Source organism: Saimiri boliviensis, chromosome 8 (assembly GCF_048565385.1).
Source record: "Saimiri boliviensis isolate mSaiBol1 chromosome 8, mSaiBol1.pri, whole genome shotgun sequence".
NCBI classification, from domain to species: Eukaryota; Metazoa; Chordata; class Mammalia; order Primates; family Cebidae; genus Saimiri; species Saimiri boliviensis.
In genome coordinates, this window is record NC_133456.1 from 86,491,162 (window position 1) to 86,507,498 (window position 16,337).

Sequence of the window (16,337 nt, forward strand, 5' to 3'; positions counted from 1 at the left end):
GTGCAAAGCCATCTGCCCATGCTTTTGAACCCTCACGACTTTCACGGTGTTATAGATGCAGACACACTGCCATGATGCAATCTACTGTAGGTCACACTGTAGAAGAGGGTGGTAGTCAGTCAGGCCCTTCCCAACCACACATGTGCACCCGCTGCTATCTCCAGCTTCAGAAGCCAGTCCCTGCTCCATAGGCAGGGCTCAAGGCAGGGGCTGCAGGTCATCTGTACCAGGACCGTGCTGCCTACAGAACGTGTTAAAAGATGAAGATCCTGGCCAGGCGCAGTGGCTCACGCCTGTAATCCCAGTACTTTGGGAGGCCAAGGCGGGTGGATCACTTGTGCTCAGGAGTTCGAGACTAGCTTGGCCAATATGGTGAACCCCATCTCTACTAAAAATACAAAAAATAGCTGGGCATGGTGGCGAATGCCTGTAGTCCCAGCTACTTGGGAGGCTGAGGCAGAAGAATCACTTGAACCCGGGAGGTGGAGGCTGCAGTGAGCCAAGATTGCACCACTGTACTCCGGCTTCGGTGACAGTGAGACTGCCTAAAAAAAAAAAAAAAAAAAAAAAGATCAAGATCCTCTACCTCTTCATTCCCAGGAAACTTCCTTAGCAATCCTAAGCCTAAAGCTCAGGCAGCCCAGAGAATGTGCACAGCTAAACCAGCCCCCTAGGTGACTAGGGCCTGCTTAGGCTTGAGAACCACTACTCCTAATAGTCTTGAGTACTGTCCCCACTGCCACTGCAGGGATGACCATGGCTCATGAGTGGGGAGGTACACCTGTCCCCAGTTCTCTTCCTGTTTTACCTGCCCTCCACTTAAACATCCCTTGTCTAGCACAAGGAAGGACAACAAGAACCTTCCTAATAGCTCCACAAAGACAGCAACCAAATGAGGACCCAAGAGAGAGGGGCTGTTCAAAAAGACTTCAATTTTATTTTGTGATCTGTGTCAAACTGCCTCATTCTCAGTGCAGGTGATCCCTCCTCCCCAGGAAACAAGAATTGAGAGGTAGGGTCTTTGTGAAGTCACGGCTTCCGCAAGGCCCCAGGGAAATCCCACATAGTTCTGAGAGTTGATGGGAATCCCAGCAAAGATGGGGTGGGTGGGAGACAGTGACAAGAAGGGGTGGTGGTCACCAGTCAAGAGGCTGGGGGTTGGAAAACCCTGTCTTTGGCCTTGCTCAGCTTTGGGGCTGCCATGTACATGATGGAGAAGGGGGAATGAGATTTCCCCCTGACCTGGAAGTACCCCTTTGGCCAGGCATGGCTTTGATTCTGCTAAGGGCTCAGCTGAGAGAGGAGCAGGAAACTGTCATGGGCTGGCTTCTTCACAAGGCATTGCTGCTGATGCCCCGGAGTCCAACACCACGGGCAAACTGCTCCAGCAGGCCCCCAATGGCACCAGAGGGACTGGGGGCTACTGCCCGAAGCCCCACCGTGCTGCTGTAAGCAGCCAAGAAGGCTGAGCGCACCTCCTGCAGCCGAGTCTCTCGATCGCTCAGGGCTGCAAGCCTACGGGGAGGAAAAGAGAAAACAAAGACATTACCCTGGGACAGGACCCAGCATCCTCATCCTCATCTTCCCTCCACACCACCAGTCCTCGTGCTTCTGACTGCACAGGGCCAGTGTCTGTCCTGTGGTCACACTATCCTTGTGGTTCAGGCCCCAAATATCTGGCCCTGTTTTCCCTTAAACTATTCCTCTAACCTTCAGGCTACTGTTCCCACCTACAGCAGGAACTCTTACCGTGGCACTAACCTTTCTTTTTTAAGTAAGAAAAAAAATTTTGTTTGAGACAGGGGCTCACTCTATTGCCCGGGTTGGAGTACAGTGGCACAATCAGGGCTCACTGTAGCCTCAACCTCTCGGGCTCAAGCCATCCTCCCACCTCAGCCCCTCAAGTAGCTGGGACTACAGGCACGTGCCACCATGATGGGTTTTGCCATGTTGCCTAGGCTGGTCTCAAACTCCTGGACTCAACTGATCTGCCTACCTTGGCCTCCCACAGTGCTGGGATTATAGGCATGGGCCACCATGCCTGGCCTGACCTGATCTGTTGGGAAAATAACTATGTCTGCGGTCACTGGGAAGGAAGGAGGGAATCTTCCTCAGCAGTTCTCTGTTTTACACCTAACAGTAAGGAGGCCCCCCAAATCTGGCAACAGGCCTCAGCCTTGGCTGGGCATGGTGGCTCACACCTGTAATCCCAGCACTTTGGCAGGCTGAGGTGGGTAGATCACTTGAGCTCAGGAGTTCAAGACCAGCCTGGCCAACACGGCAAAACCCCTCTCTACTAAAAACACAAAAATTAGCCAGGCATGGTGGCATGTGTCTGTAATCCCATCTACTTGGGAGGCTGAAGGCAGGAGAATCACTTGAACCTGGGAGGCAGAGGTTAGAGTGAGCCAGATTGCGCTACCGCACTCCAGCCTAGGCGACAGAGTGAGACTGTGTTTAAAAAAAAAAAAAAAAAGAAAGAAAAAAGAAAGGCCTCAGCCTTGAGGCTTAGACATGTCGTATCTTAGGAGGAAGCTCTTGCCCTGGAAGAACCCACTGCTGCCAGGGTGAGGCCAGGGTTCCCCACTGGAAACCTCTAGGGCTTTAGCTCCACCTTCAGTCACTGTGGTTCTCAGGTAAACAGCTGAAAGGGTATTGGCTTTTCCAGAAAGATCTGTGTTCTGATTCTATCCCCCTTTCCTCTCTTGGCCTCTGTAGGCTCTGATCACAGATGAAAGCCCCTCTTCTCTCCTTACCCTGGAATTACAAGTTAAGAAGGGAAACAAGTACACGCAACTCAGGCTTATGAAAGTATGACTCCACATGAGGCTGTGTGACATCCCAAAGGGCCTTTAATAGAAAAGGTCCGTGGTGCCGGCTATATCCAACCTCTGGACTCAAAGGTCAGGTACTCACATGGCATTTCTCTGACGAGTCCCTGGAAGGCCCTCTCTAGGGGTCACAGACCTATATGAGAAGAGCCCTCATATTCCCAACCACTTAAATAGTAAGACCAGCCATGGCTACTAATCTTGCTCCAAATCTGTCCCCAAGAAACCAATCCTGCACAGTCCCTCCCTGGAAATCTGTCAGAGGCAGCAGAATCCCAAAGCCTCAATGACTTGTACCTCAGGGCTTGTGGGAGCAGAGGGAGGTCTGAGGATAAATGACAGTCCTGGGGTAAGTAAGCAGGGGAGACAGACGGGACTCTAAGGAAAGCATATTGGTGGAGTGAAATGTGAAGTACGGAAGCAGTAGGCTCTGGGGCAAAGAAAAGTCAAATCACTCCTGCAGCAGCACTAAGAACATGGAGCTGAGATCGCATTCCTGCACTACCAGGAACAGTGCCGAAGTCTTTCCCTGGCAACTGGGGGAGAAGCAAGGCCCGAGATCTTTACTTTCTAATTAGGTTTCACACAGTCCAAAGGCCACGCATGTTTGCCTCAGCTTCTCCTTGTAGCATACAAGGGAGAAATAGACCAATAGTTTACACTCACAGGGGGACAACCAAAGATGCATACATGAGCGTTCTAACTGTCCTGCCCACCCCCTGCCATGGCTGCCCATTTCTGGGGGGCGGAAGGGACAGAGACCACAACCTACTAAGACACAAGAAAACAGGAGAGGATCTGTGATCTATTTAAGGACACACACCAGGCAAAGGAGGTACCACAGTGCCATTCCCTCTGGAGAGATGAGCTAACAGGCTCAGAAACGGCAAGCCTGACACTTGAAGATACAGCTACTGAGTAGAGCAGCAAGTATTTGGACTTAAGTTTCTCTGATAGCAAAGCTCAAGTGTGAACCCACATGCTGCATGTCTTCACAGGAATCAACTCACTGCATCCCACAATCTTGGGGCCTTGAGATCATACAGAATCCAGCCCTTCTCTGAGACCCTTCCAGAACTAATGGATTAGCTAGGAGCTTAGCGTGCTGCCTGGGGCCTAAATTGTAGGCTCTAGGCTGGGTGACCTGGGGCCGGCGTTGGCTGTTTCAGTGGCTAACCCCAGGTAAGGGAGGGGTGCTGTCAAACAGGGATATCTGTGCTTCCTTCAGAGATGGCTCTTGAGCAAATGTGGCTGAAGTAGGAAGTCCCTACAGAAAGGTGCAATTGTTTTTTAACCCTTCAAAAATCTAAGAGATCTTGTTTCTGGCCTAGGAGCTGGCTGCAGAGGAGGCTGTGCCAGACACGGTGACCTCAGAAGCTCTTTGGTGACTTCACAGCTGCAGGGCCACATCTTGTGCCATCCTGGAATTTCAAGGTCTGACTGGCTCCTGACTGCCCTCCGCTAGGTTCCAGGACCCCCTTTTCCTTCCCAACTCTCCAGGGTATCTTGCCTCCAACCTGCTAACATGGGTGGGGATGAGCTGGATTGTGGTGTGGGCAGTGAGGACCCAAGGAGCAGATCTTGCTCCCTGAGCGACCGGAGGCTTTCTCCTCCCTGACATCCATGAAGCAGCAGAACAGGCCAGGGACAGGTGGTTCCCCCAGAGGCAGCCGCTTCAGTCAGGTGGACACACTGTAAGAGCTGGAGATTCAGGGTTTTGTAGGTGTGGGATCTAGAATTCCCATCTAATTCTTATTCCTGCCCAGAGGCAAAAACAAAAGACAAGGCGGGTGGGGATGGCAAGTAACCCTAGATTCTTCTCAGGAGCACAGCCTTGGGCTAACCCAGCACCACTCTGGCTCTGGCCTCCACCACACACCTACCTCCACTATCCCACTGTTCTGCCTTCAAATGATTCTCATGTCAGGCAAAGGCTTATACAGAAATAGAATCTTCTATATTTACAGTCCAGCAGCTTTCCCTTTGGGTACACCTGAGACACCAGTGGATAGGTTTTAGAGGCTACAGAATGAACACACAAACCAGTGCACTTCCTGACCAACTATAGGCCTCCTTCATACCTCAGGGGTCCAGCAGCTGAGGGAGGGGAGGGCAGGAGGCCAGGCCAGCTCTTGAGCGCCAGCCTCTGCCTCATTCCTACCCAGCACTCCTGACTGCTCACCAGCTTTTCACACGGGCAGGGGAGCATCCTGCCTTCTCAAGCAAGACACTTACAGACAACTGTTAGGGAGCTCATCCGGGAAGCTGAAAGGGAGAGAGGAGTCTGTGTGCAGGACAGCCCGCTCCTGAATACTGCCACAGCCTGTTACCATCTGCCAGCTGCCATAGTCTGTGGAGAGAGAGGATCCGGGCAGGGGATGGTCCACTGATCTGGGGCAGAGAGGAGAGAGGGGAGAGGATGCAGTCAGTCATATGCCTGCACAGGCTCTGGAGGGGGCTGGGGGATGGCTGCTAGGTTCTGTTGTCAGCCACTTTCTCCAAAAGTCTAAAAAAAAAATGCTGGACAAGTAGTGACTGAGAGAAAAGAACAGATCATCAGGTAAGCTCAGCAGTGAGGACGGTACTTTGTGCAGACTTACTGTGGAAGCAAAAAATGAGAACAAAGCATGGCAGCAAGAGGTGAATGGGAGCCACAGCCTGGGGCCAGGGCATGCCTGCACTGGGAGTAAACAAGGCGAGGACAATCTCACAGCACCAAATGAAGGCAGCAAGGCTAACACCCAAATGAAGGTGACCCAGAAGCCGGGTCACCCATGCTTCCTGGCATGCAGATTTGCAGGGTGGGCAACACAGAACCCAGGAGCCACTGAGGTCCTATCAGAGGAGACAGATCAGGCCTCTTGGGGGCTGTGGAGGGTATGACCTAGACTGAAGAGTGATGGAATGAGAGCCCTGAGATCCCCCTTTCTCTGCAGTGCCTTCTAGGTGCCATAGTTTGTATTCAGAAGCATCAGCCCAGCAGACTCACTGGCTATGCCCAGAGGGAAGGGATGAATCAGGCAGGCAGCCTGACAGCTTCATCAGGCCTTCTTCAGATGGAGGTTTGCGGGGTGGGAGGAAGAAAGTTGTGCTGGGAATCTACTGCTTCCACCTCCTCCCCACTCACAGCCAACCCCCCTCTTCTGTCCTGGGCAGTAGTCCAGCCAGTGCGGTAAGGGCGGAGACAGGGAGACATCAAATAAGGCCCTTCCACCCGCTACCCCAGGTCCCAGTCCCCAGAGGAACATCATCTTTGATGCCTGACCCTTTATTCTTTCATCTAAGAACAGCAGGAGGTGTTCCAACAGGGACCCAGAAACAGGAATGAAGAGCAGTGGGTGGGAGTGGAGAAAAACGTTCACTGGCCTTGGCACCCCCAGCTGGCTGGCATCAAGGGCTCCTAGTCTGAGGTGACAGCCTGACCAGTCACCAGGCCAGTCTTATCCTCAAGCAGCTGCCACCGGAGTGCAGCTGGCCAGGCACTGCAACTCTGGCAATCCTTAACCATCCCCAAATGTAAGATGGGGAATCGGCAGCCCAGGCAGGTGAAGACATTTGCCTAAAGTCTCATAGCTAGTGAGTGCAAGAATAAGACTTTTTTAAGACAGAGTTTCACTCTTATCACCCAGGCTGGAGTACAACAATGTGATCTTGGCTTACTGCAACCTCTGCCTCCTGGGTTCGAACAATTCTCCTGCCTCATCCTCCTAAGTAGCTGGGATTACAGGTGCCTGCCACCATGCCCAGCTATTTCGTGTGTATTTTTAGTAGAGACAGGGTTTCACCATGTTGGCCAGGCTGGTCTCGAACTCCTGACCTCTGGTGATCCACCTGCCTCTGCCTTCGAAAGTGCTGGGATTACAAGGTGTGAGCCACTGCACCCGGCCAAGAAGAGATTTTTAAAACCAAGAATGATTGCACATTTGTCCTGAAACAGAACCACCTTGGGACCAGGGAAAACAGATGGTTTTCTATGTTAAGGCTACCATAAATCGGAACCCCCTACAACATACAGACTTGCCACATTCATCATTCCTGCTAAACTCTAGAAGGTACATGATGGCAGCATTAGGGATGAGAACAGGACATGGTCTGTCACCTGATGGAAGCCCCTGGGGCCTGGACAGAGCAGGGCTTCCTTGTTTCTAGATGGAGAAACTTGGGTACAGGCAGTCTGTAAATCAAAGAGACAGCTCCCCAGGAGCAGCCTGCCCTGTGCCCCCTCCAGGTCACACCAGGCCTTCAGCTGGCACAACCCTGAGGCACAGCCTCGCTCCACAAATCTCATCTATTGTTCAAGCTGTAGGGTAGAATCTTTTGCAGTTTTGGCAGCTTGTGGGAAAGTAACAACTAAAAACCAGGATGCTGAGGGAATGGAAGGGATCCTGACCAGGAGGAGGCACAGCTGGGGCTGGGAGCGTGGGGAAGTTTCTCAGGTCCCAAAACCACTCCTCCAGATCCAGATTAACACTGCCAAGGGAAACATGACCAATGGGATGGAGTTGTTGACGGGTTCCCCTCAAGGATTCCAGGTCCCCTGGGCTAGTCGCTTCCCTTTACTTCCCCCATGTCCCAGCAGGTAACACTGGCCCAAGAACTGCACTTGGGGTTCGGACGGATTAGGCAGCACAGACAGCAGCAGGGTGTGTTATCCCAGGGGACAGAGGCATCTCTCAGTGAGCAGCCATCCTCTGCAAACCCTGGGATTTTTCAAGAGTGAGCACACCAGCTACAAAGGAATATTCCTACTTGAGGCCTTTGTCAAAGAAAAGGCTACAAAGTGACCTTTCAGCTCCTGGGGTTAAGTGCTCTCAATGCTAAGCAGGAGGGTGTTCACAAATGCCACCATGGATTAGCTGGCTTCAGGGGATACCTACAGAGCGTCAAGTAAGGAGTAAGGACCTGTGCCCACACACTGAGAAGGGAGGAAAAGCCTTCCAGTCAGTCTAATAACACAGGTAACTTAACCAACTTCAATAAGAGCCCAAACTCTTTTGCCCTGTATCCCTACCTAAGTGCAAACAGAGCAGCAAACAGAGGGGTCCAAGCTCCACTGCCTCTGCTCTCCTACTACAGGACTAGAGAGAACATGGGATCAAGCAACCCTCAAACTGGAGGGTGGCGGAGCTGACAAGGCTTCAGAGGTCACCTGTCCACATCCCAGTGGCTAGGACCTCTGCCTAGGAGGGTGGGAGCTCAGCAACATTTCACTTCTTTAGTTGGATGCAGCCCAGAGCCCTCTTCACAGCACCCAGAGTTGTAGTTCCTACCGGCTCCCACCTCCCCAAGCGCCCTGCTGAGGACCAACTCAGAGAAGGTGTCTTTTAGCTAGTCCTTTCCGGAAGGGGGTACAAGAATACTCAGACAAACCGAGCTGGCTCAGCCCAGTCAATACACAGGTCTGGTGGGCATCTGGCCTTTTATGCAGCTGCCTAGTGCTCTGACAGGACCTACAGGCTCCCAGACTAACAAAGCCAAGTCCTTAACCACAGCTACAGTTTACTGAGCATTGGTGAAAAGGTTATCTACTATGGGCAGTTTTTTTTTTTTTTTTTTTTTTGAGAAAGCATCTTGCTCTGTTGCCCAGGCTGGAGTGCAATGGTGCAATCTTGGCTCATTGCAACCTCCGCCTCCTGAGTTCAAGCAATTCTCCTGCCTCAACCTCCCGAGTAGCTGGGATTGCAGGCATGTGCCACCATGCCTGGCTAATTTTTGTATTTTTAGTAGAGACAGGGTTTCACCATGTTGCCCAGGCTGGTCTTTAACTCCTGATCTTGTGATCTACCCATCTCAGCCTCCAAAAGTGCTGGGATTACAGGCATGAGCCATGGCGCCTGGGCCTCCTACTATGAGTATTTACTCCGTCTATTCCAATCCATCCCAGTCCAGTCCAGTCCTGTCCCATCCATCCATCCATCCATCCATCCAATCTATCTTTAGTATTGGCAGAGTCTCACTATGTTGCTTAGCCTAGTCTTGAACTCCTGGGCTCAAACGATTCTTTGACCTTGGCCTCCCAAAGTGCTAGATTACAGGCATGAGCCACCATGTTCAGCCCATTATTTCATTTAAATACAAACTTAGGAGGGCCTGAATCATTTTCCTCCTTTAAAAACAGGATAAAATAACTGAGCTCAGAAGGGAAGTGATCTTTCCAAGTCAGTTAGGACTGCAAAGCTATGATTGAAATCCACGTCTGACCAAAGCCCTTGCTGATAATACACTCATCTTCCTTCCTGCTAAGGGGTGGGTGCCTCAGGAATTGGTTCATGGACCAGCACATAACCTCCAATGAGAGTAAAGCACACAGCTTCTATCTATAACTGGAAAAAAAAAAAAAAAATCATGTGACCCCTGGATGTGAGACAGGAAGCAGGGTGTCTTCCTGGAGCTGCTGTCAGCCATTCTGCCACCATTAGAGAAGCTAGCTGAACAAAGCTGACATGCAGAAGGAGGCAACGGGAACCAACCACAGGGAAACAGAGCTGGAACCTTGAAGTTCCACTCGAAGACTGCTTTTCCACTAGGCTTTTCCATACACAGTTACTTCTTGTTATTCTTTTGTATCTGCAGGAGATTGGTTCCAGGACCAAACTTCGGATGCTCAGGTCCCTTAGCAGCATGGCTTATCCTTGAACATCACATGCATAAACTGCACGGGTCCACTCATATGCAGATTATCTCCTGCCTCTGCTGCCCAACACAGCAAGACAACTCCTCCCTCCACTTTCTCCTTGGCCTCCTCAGTATGAAGACGAGGAAGATGAAGACTTTTATGATGATCCACCTCTACTGAATGCACAGGAAATCGTTTCCCTGTCTCATGATTTTCTTAACATTTTATTTTCCTCTAGCTTACCTAAGAATACAGTATATAATAGACATAACATACAAAGTATGTGTTTACCGACTTTACATTATTGCTAAGACTTCTAGTCAAGAGCAGGCTATCTGTAGTTTTTGGGAAGTGAGAGTTATACAGAGATTTTAATTGCATGGGGGTTACCAGCCCTAATCCCTGCACTGTATTTGCATATAACCACTTGTATTTGCATATAACCTATGCACATCCTCCTATATGCTTTAAATCATTTCTAGATTATCTAATACAATGTCAATGCTCTGTACGTTGTTGTTACACTGCATGTTCTCCTTTGTATTACTTTCTATTGTTTATGTTATCTTCAATGTTTTCAATCTGGTTGGTTGATCATGGATGTGGAACCTGCAGATATGGAGGGCTGACTGTAAATGCATTTCCTTTATTGTTTCAGTCAGTTTGAGATGTGTTTTCTGTTACTTGCATTTGAAGTCATCTGACAGGGCTAATATAGAAGGCTTGAAGGTATACAGCTAGGAAGGACCTTGGAGTTGCCCAAGCCTCTGATTACACAGGTTAAGAAAATGGAAACCCAAAGTCATCAAGTGACATGTCATGAAGTCACATAGAGTTAGTACTTTAGCTAAGACGTACAATCCTAGGCTCTGAGGGGACCTGGCTATCACCTAATCTAAACATATCCTGCTCCCACCCACAAGCAGATGGCCTAGGACAGAGCTCATTGCTCAAAGAGTAGTTAGCAGGTGGTGGTGGTGGTTGGGCGAAGAGTAGCTCACTGGGCAGCGGAGGGTGGTCCCTGTGTTGCTGCTGGGCATCCCTAGCGAACTCCATCTGCTCTTCAGGCAGCCTGGCTTCAAGCTGGGCCCAGTGGTGGCACCATACCTCCCTGGGCATGGACACTGCTGTGTTAGCAACCCCCCTACTCCTAAAGGACGTGTGACTCTGGAGCAGAGGCCAAGGCCACACAGAATGGAGGGACCTGCTAACCAGAGCTGGGGGAGGCATGCAGCTCAGAACACTGGTCCTGGCCCTTCCCAGCCCTCAACCTTGTCACTGATGAGAGATTTAACAATGGTCCAGAAATGTAACTTAATCAGAAGCTGCAGCAGCAAGTTAACAATGCTTAAAAACCACCAGGCTTGCTAGTAAGGGGTATGGACTGGGGGGTTAGTAAGAATCGGCACCCCACAGAACTTTCTTCCCAACCTGATTCATACCTACTACTTAACTTTAAACAAAGCTTCACAGATTCATTCCACGGGGGAATCTTGCTTTAAAAGAGAGATGCCTGTAGAATTTGGAGCATATAAAAACCCAGAGAATTCACATTAGGAGAATTTTCACTGTCACAGACAGCTTCACTAAAAGGTTTTTCTTTCCATACAGCTTTTCCTACCACATTAAAGACCTGATTGGCTATTGTTACCTAAAAGGCAGGGAAGCTAACGACAGGATCCCTTAGGCACTTTAAGATAAGAGACTAAATTAATTTTAATGGTAATGGAAATACATAATTAGAATGCTCCAAATCTGAATAATCTAGACTTTCAAAACCTCTGACCAACAGGCATCCAAGTCAGAAGCCTGGCTCCAGGCAGAAATCCCCCAAACAGACCAGCAGAAGGATCAAACATCTCACAGCAGCCCATCCCACACTTTTCAAAGTCTTGCAACCATCTTGGTCCAGCTAACCCAGGCTTGGCCAAGCCCCAGTGTGCAGGGATCTGAGGTGAGGAGGACAATCCCAATATTCCTCAGCCTCCTGAGAGAGGGCCTTGGTGGCCATCCTGGACTGGCCACAAGAGCCTGAGCCATGCCATGCAGGCAGGAAAGTCACCTGTGACTGAGGGACACTATCACAAGACTGGAAAGTGGGATCTTTTGGCAGGCAGAAGGGGAGGGCGAGCTAGGGCATGGTAAAGGGTGACAGGATGCTGCCCTCTGTGTGGGAACGAACTGCAGTCTGGGCAGTTAAGACTGAGGCAGGACCCAGATGACAAAAGGAATCTTCTAGTTTCCTCCCTAGTTGTTCAGCAATGCTGCACAGGCAGAAAAGGAGGCAGGGACCATGGCCTAGAGCTACAGCCAAGAACAGTGAGGGTCACACAGTGCCACTGCAGCCCCAGAGTGGCCCTGAGGACAGCTGGGTGCAGACAAGGGTGGCGTGGCAGCAGGCATGCACATGGAAGACAAGAAGGGGAACCAGCACGTGGGCTTGTCTGCCTGGCACCGTCTCTGCCCTGCCACTTGACCACACCTCCCATGGGCCAGACAGTGTGTGGCTGTGGTTTCACAGGCTCAGCTCCAGCACTCAGGTAGTGTTCTGAGCTGAAGAGCTCACCCAGAGGGGTAAGCACATGGGGCCCCTGTGGGCAGAACATTCTGGAGCACCCACTTGCCTCCCACTTATCTGCCCTGCCTAGGTGCAGAGGATGTTCTTCCCCATCTTCCTTCATTGCCTGTTTTGGCCCAGAAGAAAAAAAATCACAGGGTAGGTATGGGAGGAGGCTTCCAGAAGTTTCAGAATGTTTTTCTTCTTAACAGACCTGTTACTACCAAGAACAAAACTGAGTCTGAAAATCATGTGGACATGACGTGGCAGAGCTCTACTTGAATCTGGGATGGACTCCAAAGCTCATGCCCATTCTTCTAAATGTCCTTTTCTCCCTGGAATTCAGTAAGGGCCTGAAGTCCCACACTGCTTTGTTCTCTCCAGAAAGGCAAGAGATTCTCAAAGCTTTAGAAAAAAGCAATTCACAGGATTCTTTTGTTGGGGGTATGAAATGGAAAAAGTGGTAGAAAATGCTTTTCCCAAGTGCCAGACCAGCCCTCAATCCCAGCCTCCGGCCCGTGCTCAGCTTTAAACTCACCCAGGAAGTACCGTTCCGGCGGCACCCTTCAGCCATGGCCCTGGCATGACCATCCTGGCTGAGCTGCTCCCTTTCCAGGTGTGCAGTCACCCATGGTTTGTCCCAGCCACGCACATCTAGCTCAGCTCCCTAACATCTTTTCTCACTGCCCCACCAATTCAGACATGACATGTGAGCCAGAAGGGACTGAGAATCTAGATCCGGCTCTTCAATCACAATGGGAGGTGTGCCTAGGAGGTTGGGATCTGCCAAAGGTAACAAGCAGAGGCAGCCCCTATTCCCCATCCATCAGATCACAGCCACTGCACTTCTGGATTCCCCTGCATTCTGCCAGGGTTCCAGGAAGAAGGAGCCTCAAACCACTCTACAAAGCAGCCCTTGCTTTGTTACCAAACGCTAACCCATACTTCAAATACTGGGCCTATAAGCTTGCTCCTCTGGCCCCCTATGCCTACTGCTCACCAGGTGACACACCAAGGAACCCCGTCCTGAGACCCTAGTTCAGGTGCTGGCCCCCGACCTTCATCTTGTTAAGGGTGAAAGCTAGCCATTTCCAATAGCAAGGGCTTTGGAGCTCCTCACCTGGGTTTGGGGACCTCCAGGGGACTGCTACCCATCCTGAAAAAGTTATCAGAATGGTTTGAGGATGAGGAGCTGGAAGACCTGGCTTCCACCAGCCCCTGGTGGGAAGGCAAGTGGTCCTCTGAGGGTTGTGGCCGGTTCCAGAGGACACTCTGTGGAGAGGATGAGTGGCTCTTCCTCCTGCAGTGGAAGGAGCAGGGCTGTGAGCCAGGGGCCACAGCAGGCAAAGCCCTCTGCCCACCCTCATTGAACTTCAAGCCCAGCCTTTACTTCCACTGGGAAATCGTCACACAGGAGTAGGTAAACATTAACTCTCTCTCCAGCTCAGGGCCATGGGCAGCAGGGCTGGGTCTTTATGGAGGGACTGTGGCATCCAAATCACACCAGCCTACTGGCCTCGAAGTATGTGCTGGAAAATGATTTCTCACAGTTCAGTCACTGCCCACCTCCGTATGTTATGCAAAATTTTTTTTTTTTTTTTTTTTTTAAACTAAGAGACAGGGTCTCATCATGTTGCCCAGGCTGAACTCCTGGGCTCAAATGATCTTCCTGCCTTGGCCTCCCAAAGTGCTGGGATTACAAGTATGAGCCACTGCTCAGGACTTTGTTATGCAACATCTTGGGCCATTTGTCTAGGGTGAAAGTCATCAGGGTCTCAATTTCATGAGATTCTCAAAGGAGCTGACCCTCAAACAAGTTCCCAATTCCCTATCATCTTACACCCACCTTTTTGGTTTTCTTTTTCCAAAACAGCCCCCTATCTCCCGTGTGAATGATACAAAGGAGTTCCTCCAATACCAGCCTCCCTTGCCCCCTGCCCTACCTGCCCAGTTGCTTCTCCGTCCCAAAGGGAGCCCTGGCCCTTTATGCTCCTGGGCCACCACAGGCAGTGCCCTTCACCAACCAGATGGCTGGCTTCTGAGGCCCAGTAGAGACAGCAGGAGCATGGAGCTATCCTCTCAGCTCTTCTGTTGGGGGCCCCCTTTGTTCTTGGGGCTCCAGCCTGGCTCCCTGGTGCTGATAGCCCTGGGCCACAGCTGTGAGTGACCTGGGTCCCAGTCTGACCCCTTACCAAGCTGCCTGAGTCGGCGCTCCTGCTGGGACCAGCTCCACGGCCTCATAGGTAAAGCTTCCAGCGGTTCCTGGGGAACTCTCCATGACCAGGGAGAAGTCGCTGCCAAGGCTGGTCGTGCTGCCACGGTCCTTTCGTCCTAAAAGAGGCCAGTGCCATCAGTCAGAGTGTTCTTCTCCCACTACCGGTCCCCCACCTTTTCCACACCACAGAACCAGGAAAAAAACTTGCACAAACAGTTCCTGCCTGATCTGTACTCGGGAAGATGCAGGGAGGAAGGGAAGTCTGTCGGGGCCCAGAACTCACTCAGCATGCAGATGTCTTCCAAGGTGAAGCCTGCATCCCGGGCTGGCAAACTCTTCCTCCTGGAAACAGAACCTAGAGCAGTAAATTCCAGATCTATCTGGGGTCTTATTGCCCCCCAACTCCCAATCCTGCCTGCCCTGGAAAGCAGCTCAACTCACTGGCAGCTCGTGGAGACGCCCTACTCTAGGAAGCGTTATAAAACACCAGGCCCACTTCTGGGACCCACCCTGCAAGGCTCCGTCCAACACGCAGGCGCAGATTTCTGAGGCCAGCAAGGTCTGCATCCTCCTCATCAGCTTGTACCCTCAGAGCTCAAGTCTGGCCCAACATGTTTGTAGCTCGGATTAGGAAGGTAAACCAATTCAGGCAAGACCCCAACTCCTACAAGGCAGTTGCCAGCCAAGACTCCTGCATTTCCCAGGCCAGAAGCAGCCTTCTGCCCCTTTGTAGGGGGTTACAGTGTTCAGCCATGCCTTCTGCTGCAGGGCATGGAGGGCAAGAGTCAGCTTGGGTGCACCAGGAGTTGAGAGTCCTTCTACTTCCAGGCTGGCTTCTTCCTGCAGCAACACATCTGTTCTCTTGGTCGTCAGAGACCACTCATCTGTCCCAAAGCCTGTCTGCTAGTATGACTCCAAGTTGAGCCCAGTATGGCCTTCTCTGCAGAAGAGCCTCTTCACCAGGGGCCCTCAGCAAGGACCCCTAGGCTGGCCTCAGAGCGAAGGCCGGAGGGAGGACCAGCCCAACAAGCAGGGAGGCGGGGCAGGAATGAGGTGGCCGGCCTCTGCCTGCTGCGGACCAGCCCTTCTCAGGGCACCCTGGCCTAGCATGACACTTACCTCTGGGTTTTCAGAGCAGAGAACTCCTCAGAGGTGATATGCTTCAAAAAATTGAAGCAAAAGAAGAAAATCTAAAGGAGAGACCAAAGGGCAATGTACAGTGAGAAGAACCGAGGTGGCAGAACTCCCAGGAGAGGCCCCTGCTGGAGTGATCCTGCTGTGGGATTCTGTGGGGGTGCTGGTCCATAAATGGTGTGGGTGGTACAGGGGCCTTCAGGGCCTGGCACATGCATTTGGGAAGGGGCAAGGAAAGAAAGGATTTCCTTCCTGGGATTGCCAGAGATTAAGCGATTTTACAAACCATGGCCAAATTCAACACATTGTGTTCTCAAGTGGTTAAAAAGGATAAAGTGAAACAATGCCCTCTCGCCTCTTCTAAGATCCCCAGGGAGAGAGGCTAACAGGGAAGGACAGCTGGGAGAGAGATAACTTGGGCACAGGGAAAACAATGGACGAGGCAGGAACGTAATGGAAGGGAAAGGAATCACATTTTTTAGGGGAAGTGCCCAGAAATACTGGGTCAGAACTGTGGGTCTGATTTCGAGCCCTTGGCATCTCTCCATGTACTCAAGAGGTGCTCCTCTTCCGTGGCGGTGTGGGCAGCCACTATCTGGCCTGGAGCCTCCCTTGCTGAGGAGCTGTGAGGGTCAGGTCTTAAGTGTGAGGCAGGCACAGGCAGGAGGTTCCTGATCCCAGCCGCAACCCCACCTCCATGAGCAAATTCTCTTCTCCCTTCCAGCCAGTGCCTAGCCCAGGGGCCTCCAGGAAGCACACACCAGGCTTCCATTTCTGTGGTGATTACCAAAGGCCTGGCCCATGAGCCCCTCCTCAGAGAAATCCTCACCTGGCATCCCATGAGCCCCGTGAGTTCCTTATCTCTGTGTGCCCAGGGAAGGAGGTGCCCCCGACAAGGAGAGGGCTGCCCAAGTGGGGTCAGGATGAAAATGATGTGTTACATAAGAGTCAATAGGTGTTTTTACCACAGACTTTGTAGCCTTT

The 16,337-nt window shown here is 51.4% G+C and overlaps 1 protein-coding gene across 14 annotated transcripts in view; it reads right to left on the reverse strand.

The window, feature by feature from the left end:
* Positions 1-253: 253 nt before the first annotated feature.
* MTMR14 (myotubularin related protein 14) overlaps positions 254-16,337 on the reverse strand; it is a 52,680-nt gene continuing 36,596 nt past the window's right edge. For 3 of the 14 annotated variants that reach the window (XM_074404829.1, XM_074404828.1, XM_003927103.4), the window contains 6 exons: positions 15,339-15,409; positions 14,503-14,561; positions 14,197-14,335; positions 13,125-13,304; positions 5,067-5,222; positions 916-1,515 (listed from right to left, as the gene is read on the reverse strand). In XM_074404829.1, coding sequence (XP_074260930.1) covers positions 1,332-1,515; positions 5,067-5,222; positions 13,125-13,304; positions 14,197-14,335; positions 14,503-14,561; positions 15,339-15,409 — 789 coding nt within the window. In that variant the 3' untranslated portion in view covers positions 916-1,331. Of the gene's footprint in view, positions 546-915; positions 1,516-5,066; positions 5,223-13,124; positions 13,305-14,196; positions 14,336-14,502; positions 14,562-15,338; positions 15,410-16,337 lie in introns of those variants that run through there. The other 11 variants (XM_074404831.1, XM_074404830.1, XM_003927104.4 and 8 more) reach the window with 6 other exon arrangements.